Raw genomic sequence first — 9,479 nt, forward strand, 5'->3', positions numbered from 1 at the left:
ACATGGTGACTGGTATTCATTTTAATCCAAGCACCCTTTTTAATACAGCTGAAGAAATGCTGGACTGTGTTTTTTAACTAGTACCACAAAAAAAAAAAAATCAAGCAACAGTCACAATCAGGGCAAGGATCTAATTTAAGTCTAGCAATACAGCCTTTTTTCTTACCTTTTGTTCATAGTACTGCTTCATCTGCCTGAACTGTTGATCCCATTGATTGTTCACTGCCAAAAGCTGAAATTATTAATCAGTCATGTTCTTAAAATGCAACAGTCATCTTGTGTTTTAATCTTTTAATATATTAATTGTTTGATATATTATTTTAGTGATTTCATTTTCCCTATCTTCAAAAGCTCAGGAGGACAGGAAACATTTAAAAATAGCAACGTTTTTATTACTAAAAAGGTCTGTCCAGGGATGGGCATGAACCACATTTTTGAGGTTCAGTTTGTGGTTTGTGGCACTCAGCTGTTCGGAAACTCCTGCTTTCTGCTCCCTGCGGCTTTGGAAACCCCTGTGTTCTGCTCTTCACAAACCACCATGAACCACCACAAACTGTATCAAAATTCATAGATGTTCGTGGTGGTTCTTCAGATGCCTTTAAATGTGAAGATATACAGTCCACATACACATTGCATTCAGTTCACGGGATCCAACCCACAGTTTCTGTAGTAGGGCAAAGGTGTTTAGAAGGATCCACCTCCGTTTATAATCAAGGTTAACTGCTGTGCTTTATCAGCTCAAGTGTCCAAAAAAGAATGATTAAAATTACCTCTTGCCTCTGTTTTTCCAGAGATATAATCTGCACCTCCAGCATACGTGTGGATACATTCTTTTTTGTCAACAAGTGCGTTGAAAAGAAAAATTAGATTAGTTAACTGCAATCTACTTAATCCATTTAAACTTGATGGCAGACAGAACATTTACTAACTTCTAATTTTTGAAACTAAACAATGAAAAACTGCTGTGCTTAAAAATGAAAGGATTGTTTTTTTGTACTCCACTGTATGCTAGGAAATCACAACTAAGTTTACAAAGCATACAACAGCAATTATATGGAAATTATTCAGTATTTCCAGTTAGCACTCCATTTGTACATAAAAACAACAGACTCCAACAATTTCTTTTGAAAAGAATGCTTGGTATGCCATGTACTTTTAAGAACTAGTTAATAAAATTGTCTAAAAATGTGTAAAGCGGCTTAACTCTTCCTACATTTTACTGGAACTCTCCATAACTAAAAAATGGATCTTCATTCAAAAATATGTCTGCTTTGCTGGACTTGGTTTTCTTATGTTTGAACATAAAAAGCATAAAATGAGTTCTTTGAATCCATATGACACCAAATATATGATTATTTTGCTTTGCGCATAAAGTAATTTAATGCAAAAGGTTAAACAATTAAAGAAAAAAAGAAAGCCAACAGCTTCACTTGAGTTAGAATTTCTGATCTGGAAAAAAAAATAGCCAGAAAATACCTTATTGGTATTTATTGGTTATTCTTTCAGCTGGATATAGAGGGGAGTGTATTTTTGGCTATCAAGCATAGCCAATCCTGGGGGGGGAGGAATAGCCACAGTTAAATGTCATTTTAACAGAGTGCGCTCTTTTTAAATGTCTTTCTGGGCAAAGCTGCAGCTTCACAAATGCATTGAAAGGGACTGTGACACTTTTAAATGCCTTCAGCTCCATTTTAGCCTATGGGGACCATTATACTCAATGATCCCCATGGGCTATAATGGAAATCTATCTGAGGGTATGTGGGGGTCTGGGATGACTTTTTTTTTAGGTAAAGGCACCACATTTTCAGCATAGATTCTGGGGCCTCTACTCAAAAGACCTCCCAAATTTCAAACAGATTGGACCAGGGAGTCCAGTTCTATGGGCTCCCAAAGAAGGTGCCCCCATCTTCATTATTTCCAAAGGAGGGAAAAACAGCAAAAAAGCAGGGACTAATATAAAACCAGAGAGTCTCCGTAGCAAAAAATGAGGGGGGGGCATTTTTGCAGAACCAGTGCCACTCTGGCAACGTCAGTTTAACAAATCCAAGCAAGGAGGGGTTGCAAGCCTAGCAGAATACCAGTGCAATGTACTAGTGCCCAGCAAAACCTGGTGCCTTCCTTTAAATGCCTTCTTTTCCCGCCCCTCCATTGAAAACAATGGAGGATGGAAGCATCATCTCTGTTCGTGAACTGGTTCTGCTGGACACTTTGTGCATGCACTATTTCTGCTGGGCACTCTGTACATGTGTTGGCTGTGTTGGTCTCACAACCCCCCCTTTGCTTGGATTTCTTGAGCTGACATTGCCACAGTGACATTGGTTTTGCTGCTATTCTATACATCTGCTGGTTCTGCTGGGCATGGAAAAATCCTCCCCATGTTCAGTTTCTACTGAAGAGGCTCTCTGGTTTGACATCAGTCCTTGTTTTCTTGGTGACTGTCACTGCCTTGTCCATAGCAAAGCTGGTTACCCAAAAGTAGTTCAAAGTTATTTACCATAAGATATGGACTGAATGCTTAGGAAGCTTCTGTTGAGTTCAATGGGATTTTATACAGACAAAGTTAAGAACATAAGAGCCCTGCTATATCAGATAGATGATCCCTCTAAGTCCAGCATAATAGCTCATTAGCATATGCCACACCCCCTGACATCACTGGAAGTGATGTCAGAAGGGGAAGCAGAAAGGGGGGGAGGCATCTTCAAAAGTCTCCCCTTCCCTTCCCCAGCTGGCCTGCCAAGGCGGGATGGGGAGAGGGAAGCAAAGAGAGAAGGAGTTTAAAGTTTAAACCCCTTCTCTCTAGAGTCATCTTTTTTATATATTCTATGGGGCCACAGAATACAATGGAAAGATCCACTCTTCGCTTCCCTCTGAGCCTGCCTTGGCTGGGGAAGGGAAAGGGGAGGCTTTTGAAGATGCTGCACTTTTTAACTGCCCATCTGCGGCCAGAAGCCACAGGTTGGCCATGGGTGCGCTACGCTTGCCAGATGTTGCGATTTGATTGCACCCTAAAAATCTACCTGGCATTTGTGGCTCTCCCACGGCAAACTCTGCATGTGAGTTACCCAAATGTTATTTTAAAGTACTTCACAATTTATGGGGCTGAAATACTACTCTGTCAAATATGTAACTGAAATACTATATGGTACAATCCACACGTGTTGAAGTACTTGGACACTGGGTGACAAATAAGAACCATGATTCTATTCATATTTGTGAGATGGTTCTGAAGATTTCTCCAGCTGAGAAATGTTCAAATTTAAGCAAAAGTGAAGTAGGAAACTACTGCTACTATGGTGGGTTTTGTTTTTTATTTTTTAAAATATGTTTCAATAATTTTTTCCTGCAGAGTACTAAAAAAAACTGTTTTAAAACACATTATGACAACACATATCAAACAAATTTCCTCAGTACATTTAATGTACTAATCAATACATTAGTACTGGTTGGTATTCAGTCACAATTTATAAAATGATAATACATCATCCTATCACAAAATGAAAGGATATTAATACCACAATTAGGTGCCCCCAGCCAGTGCATCCACTTACCTCTGGCACACCACCTGATGTTTCAGTTTCATCCATGCCTGCCTGCTTCTGTGTAGAATTAACTTGGGTATCAGTTTTACCAAAAGCCTTTAAAACAGATGAAGCAGATAAAGACACAATGGTCCAAGGAAGGAAACAGTAGCTACTAGCTTAGTAGTTACTAAGACTTGGGTCTCACAAATTTTACAGAAAGGGGTTCCAGCTCTTTCTGTGTGTGGATTACAGGAGGCAATGGAACTTGTATCTTAACCATTTCCCCCTTCCCAACAGGGGCTTCCCAGAATGTCTCAAGCATGTAGCCTGTGACTAATGTGAAAAGACAGCAATATCTTTAGTGCTGTATGTAAACTACAAGTTCCTTTTTGTTGCCTGATACTCTTCTGGGAAGCTGCTCAGTTAAGAAAAGGAAGAGTACATTTTTCAGTAAGCGCCACTGGAGGCATTGGTTCACACACACACACACACAGCCACTGATAACCATTTCCTATTGAAACTCTGCCCTCCTATTTCATTCCAGACATATTCTGATGGGACATTAAGACATACTGTATATTTGGACATGACAGGGCAATAAGTGAGTCATGTTTTATCTAGAATGGGAGTAATGCTTGTGAAAACATCAGGGAAGGAAATGCCCAGCATGAAGAACAGTATGTTCTGTGAAGCACAAACCCCAGATTATTTGGTGCCTTACAAACTGTGTGTGAAATTTTTTTGACCCATAAAAGTTAAATATCTGCAGGTTATTATGATATTATTGAGTAAAAAAGGAACTGGATGAATTACAACAACAACAGAAAACGACAATCTAGAGCCAGTACGGCATATTGGTCAGAGTTTTAGACTGGGTTTGAATTCCCACTCTGCATTGGAATTTTACTTGGTGACTTTGGGCTAGTCACACACTCTCAGCCTAACCTAACTAACCAACTCATGGGGTTAGGAGGATAAAAATGGAGGAGAGGGAAATGATGGTAACCGCTTCAGGGCCCCATTGGGCAGAAAGGAAAGGTATAACTGAATTTTTAAAAATGAATAAAATCTGTGTGTTTCCCAGTATGACTTTGAATATAACAAATTTGCAATTTGTGACTGTTGTGTTCTGACACAACATGTGGCCAGGCGAACTGACCTAGCTTCGCATCCTTGGACAATAGAAGGAGAGCATCCTAGAACCGACCTATCCGCTTGTCCGGATCCTTAACATTAACTGCTATTCATAGGTGGCTGGATAGTTGGACATTGAAAAGTGTTCTAGTGTTCATTCTAGTGTTCTTTTTGGAAGAAATGAAAAGCAATGAAATGAAACCAAGCAAATTAGTCGAAAAGACGGTTTTAACAAATGGGAGTCTAATTTATCAAAACTGATAGAATTTACCAGTATACATTGTTATGTAGTCTAGGATAGCATTTTTTTTCCTGATGTCTTGTTTTACCTTATTTTAAGTTCTTATACATAATGTATCAAAATTAAAATCATGCTTTGTGAAATTCTATATACATACACACATGCACACATACACCTAAATGCACCTACACAGAGAGAGAGAGAGACATAAAATAACCCATTTGTTTACCTCCTATGTTGATGAAGCACTGGATTTTTGATAATTAAATCTCAGAAATCTGCTTGAGAACGTAATGAATAGATGATTTATTTACTGTAGAAACCCACATTTAGGGAGTGACACAGACCTTTCCATAAACAGTTGCAGCAGTTCATAGCTGATAAGGATTAAATGTTTAGATATTCTGTAACAAATTTTAAAGATCATTCCAGTTTTTTCTCAGCCCCTATTCAGTCCTAGACAAGGTTTCAGCTGTTAATTGTTAAGCAATAACCTGCTCAGCAGCAGCAGCAAAAAAAAAAGAGTTTTCCATATTTACCCATTGTCCATCCAGTCAAACTAGCTTTCCAAGGTACATAAGAATTTACACTTTGAGGACTCTGAGGGCCAAACTAGATATTATAGCAGGGTCCCCCAACATGGTACCCGTGGGCCCTAGGGTGGCCACTGACAACCTGCCAAGTGTTTTTTAGGAAGTGGGCAAGGCCAGGTAGGGCTTTTTCCCAGCAGGGCTTCTGGTTGACTATTGATTTGATTGGCTGTGCAGATTTTTTTTAATGTTGCTTTGGCAGCAGTTGCCACCACACCACAAGCACCTGCACTGTGTTCCTGAAGTTAAGCTGTGGCAATCGTTTTGTGACTGGCTCTGCCTCCTGTGTCAGCCATTTTGTGACACTCGTTTGGTTCCTGTGCCCACCATGCTGTGTCAGAATTCCAAATATGCCCACAGGCTCAAAAAGGTTGGGAACCCCTGCATTACAGTATCCACCGGCCCCCGCCGAAGCGGTAAGTAAGGGAGCCATGGAGGTGGGGGGGTGGGGGCTTGATGGGGGGGAGAGCCTCCCTCCCTCCATCTCTTTGCCATCTTTCCCTCCTTTCCTATTGTTTCCCTCCTTTTCTTTCTCTCTTTTCCTTCTCTTTCTTCCTTCCTCTCTTTTCCTCCTTTTCTTCTCTCTTTCTTTCATTCCCTCCTTTCCTTCCCTCATTTTCCTCTTTCCTCCTTCTTCCCTTCTCTCTTTCTTTCTTTCCCTCCTTCTTCTCTTTTTTCCTCTTTTCCCTCTTTCCATCCTTCTTCCCTTCTCTCTTTTTTCCCCTCCTTCTTTCCATCTCTTTCTTTCCCTCTTTCCTTCTCTCTTTTTATCCTTTCCTTCATTCTTTTCTTTCTTCTTTCCTTCTCTTTCTTTCCCTCTTTCCTTCCTTCTTTCCTTCTCTCTACTCTCTCTCTTTCCTTCCCTCTTTCCTCCTTCTGTGACCCAACTCTAGTAAACTTTAAACCCCTTCTCTCTTCGCTCCCCCCCAGGCCAGCTGGGGAAGGGGAGGGGAGGCTTTTGAAGATGCCTCTCCCCCCCTTTTGCTTTTCCTTCTGACATCACTTCTGGTGATTTCAGGTGCATGGCATATGCTAATAGCCTAGTAGCTCATTAGCATACCATTTTTTTATTTAACTTTCAGTTTATATACCGCTCTAATAAGGCTTATTCATCTCAGGTCTTCTGCTGGCCTAGGGTTGCCAAATCTGTCTTCGCTGGGAGCGAGGGGCTCCCGGCCGGCGTCGGGGCTGTGCACGCGCGCCGCATGCACGTCACCCAGTAGTGACGTAGGCACGCTGGGCATGCTGGAGGCGGGGCCACAGCCATACAAGGGAAAACCATAGAGTTTCCCCTTGTATGGCCGTGGCCCCACCCCCAGTGTGCCCGGCGTGCCCACGTCACTTGCTAGTGACGCGCACGCCGGGGGCGGGGTTCCCCCGGGCCCCGATTCCGCCGCATCGGAAATCGGGGCTTCAAAGCGGGGGATTCCCTGCCCCTCGCCCACATTTGGCAGTCCTATGCTGGCTTGATATGTAGAGGGTGTTCCAGGAAAAAGGACCTAGGGAGCACTTTAGCTATATGTCTGCATGGCTACTGAACTGCAGGCCCAAGTTAGTTTTTAGAGCATCCCAGTGCACAGATCAACAACAGACTTGGAAAGCCTTAAAATGATGTGTCAGGAATAAAGCCTTATTTAGGCAAAAATGTATTCTTCCATTCAAACCTCTGATATAGGTTGCTTGTGATCTTCTTAAAGAAAAGACCTCTAAAACTGAATTGTATTTTTTCCTCAGAATCACATAGACGTTGAGTGACAAAGCTTTCCTCCAGGTCACACAAGGAGATTCAAATAAAGATAAATGGGACTCCTGAAAGGGCTATGATATTGCAACACCGTAATGGGGGGGAAAGTTTCAGATGCAATTACTGATGCATGAAGCAGATGTTTGCCATCCTTTTTGGTTCTCACAGCAGCTTTTGCTCATGTGGTATCTTTTAAGCCTCATTTTATTTTTCCTGTGTAGATCTCCTGGTTTATATAAAAAGGGGGAAGGAAACAGCATGAATCTGTTTACACATCAACCCTGAAAATAATCTTGCAAGAGCCTTTGGGTTACAAGATGTCAGTTTACAAGATGTCATCTGAATTCTCTGCTTCAGAAACTGTAAACACTACAAAAAAAGGCACGCAGACCCACAGTGCTCTCAAATGAAAGAAACAAGAGACAAAACCCAGATGATAAGCTTCATATACCATAAGCAAAAATGCAATAGATAGCATTCACTTGACTTCTTAAAGGAGGCTGATGGTAGCTGAGTGTGTCTGCAAATTATCTTTGCTACAGACTTCTGTTTCAAAGCATGAAGCTACCTCAACATTCTCTTTAAAAAAAGATTTTTTGAACTTTTTAAGAGGGCAAGACGCTGCTCCAAATCCTATCATTAAGAAGGAACAAAAAAAATGGCCTCCACATAGTGATACTCTCAGAATTCCCCCCCCCCCAGTTCCTAGGGTAAAGACCATAGACATTAGGCGAGGCAGCCTAGCATGTCACCTGGAAGTGACATCATTGTTCCATACAATTATTAGAAGAATTACTAGAATTACTAGATGTTGGGGCCCTTTCTTTCTTACAGCATAGCCTTGGGTCCCCATTCAATTGCTGAGATCATCTCATGATGCCATAGCCAGACATTATCTATGCCACTATTACAGGCACTGGAGATGGTGGGATGGAAGAGGCAGATGGGGGAAAGGCAGAGATAAGCCTGGAATGGTTTTCAGAACTGAAGAGGCTCAGAGTTCACATATGAAAACTGTCTAGTTACAATAAATTAGATAAATAAGGAAGCAGGTGAATAGAATCTAAAAAGTCAAAAGATTGAAGGAAACAAATCAAGCATATACTGTTCCAAGTAGTATTTATTTTGGTCCAGTTCATAATGCACATACCCAACACACCAATTCCAATACATCAATATAAAATCATGGGTTATAAAATAACTATTTTTATTTTGTTTCTGATATGTCATCAATAGACAATATCACAAAAGTGAGTTAGAAACCCAAATTGAATCCCACAGATCCCCACATCCTGGTAAAGTATATCCAGTTTCCTCTCATGGAAATGAAAAGAGAAAAAGTTGTTGTGGAACCAAAAAGGAAGGAGATCATCAGGGGAAGGGGATCATATAAAAGGTTAGAAACACTCCAGTGGTGTCAACAGCAAAGCAAAGCATAGAAGGCACTCAGGAATTGATTCATGTGAGAGGCTGCCTGAACAAAAACAATAGTATTTATTTCTTTATATTTTATATACAACAGCCTGGCTCTGACACCCATAAATGTAAAACAAAAACAGACAGCCTGCCCCATCAACTATGCTGATTTTTCAAATGATCAACTCCTCATAAATCTCACAGAACAACTGCAGAACCGTCTCTCATGAAGCTGAACCGTCTCTCATGAAGCTGATGTACAGCTGCTTATACAAAAGCACTGATGCCATTGTGCCTAATGGAAGCAGGGACAGGAACAGTTGTTGGGGAACATCTTTCCAGTGGCACACCATCTGAGTTGTGCATTTAGTTTCCTTCCTGTCTGCAGGTATGAGGGCTGGGCATGGCCAGATTCACAAACTGAAGTACAAGAACCAAAGGTCTCTTGGTCCTTTGGCTTTAAGCCTGGGCCTTCCAATGAATCAGTCATTCTAACCAGGACTCCAGCCTAAGACTAGGACATAATTTGTAGATTTTCATTAGCTTCTTTATATTGAGTATTTGTGGAGGGAAGGTATTCTATTGTTGTAAGCTGCTTTGCTTCCAACCATGGAATAAAGTGGGATATAAACATTTAAATATCTTTTTTTTAAAAAAATTGTGCTGAAAAGCATATCCATCTCACCCAAGTGTTGTATCTTGAAGCAATTGCATAAGGGGCAGAAACAGAACAGTTGTACCAATGTTTAAGAAATAAGGGAAATTTGTATATAACTTTGATGGCCAGATTCCTTTTAAACCCCCCCCCCCCCAGTACCCACCTTCACAAACTA

At 41.0% G+C, this 9,479-nt stretch overlaps 1 protein-coding gene across 1 annotated transcript in view; it reads right to left on the bottom strand.

Annotated features, from left to right (window-relative positions):
• TNIP3 (TNFAIP3 interacting protein 3) overlaps nucleotides 1-3,747 on the bottom strand; it is a 31,319-nt gene extending 27,572 nt beyond the window's left edge. Inside the window, exons 1-3 of the mRNA XM_015417089.1 lie at nucleotides 3,549-3,747; nucleotides 771-830; nucleotides 167-232 (exon numbers count right to left, since the gene is read on the bottom strand). Of these exons, the coding sequence (XP_015272575.1) occupies nucleotides 167-232; nucleotides 771-830; nucleotides 3,549-3,584 (162 nt within the window). The 5' untranslated portion in view covers nucleotides 3,585-3,747. The remainder of the gene's footprint in view (nucleotides 1-166; nucleotides 233-770; nucleotides 831-3,548) is intronic.
• Between the last annotated feature and the right edge of the window lie 5,732 nt (nucleotides 3,748-9,479).

This window comes from Gekko japonicus, unplaced genomic scaffold (assembly GCF_001447785.1).
Source record: "Gekko japonicus isolate JY-2015 unplaced genomic scaffold, Gekko_japonicus_V1.1 scaffold814, whole genome shotgun sequence".
In the NCBI taxonomy this organism is placed as follows: domain Eukaryota; kingdom Metazoa; phylum Chordata; class Lepidosauria; order Squamata; family Gekkonidae; genus Gekko; species Gekko japonicus.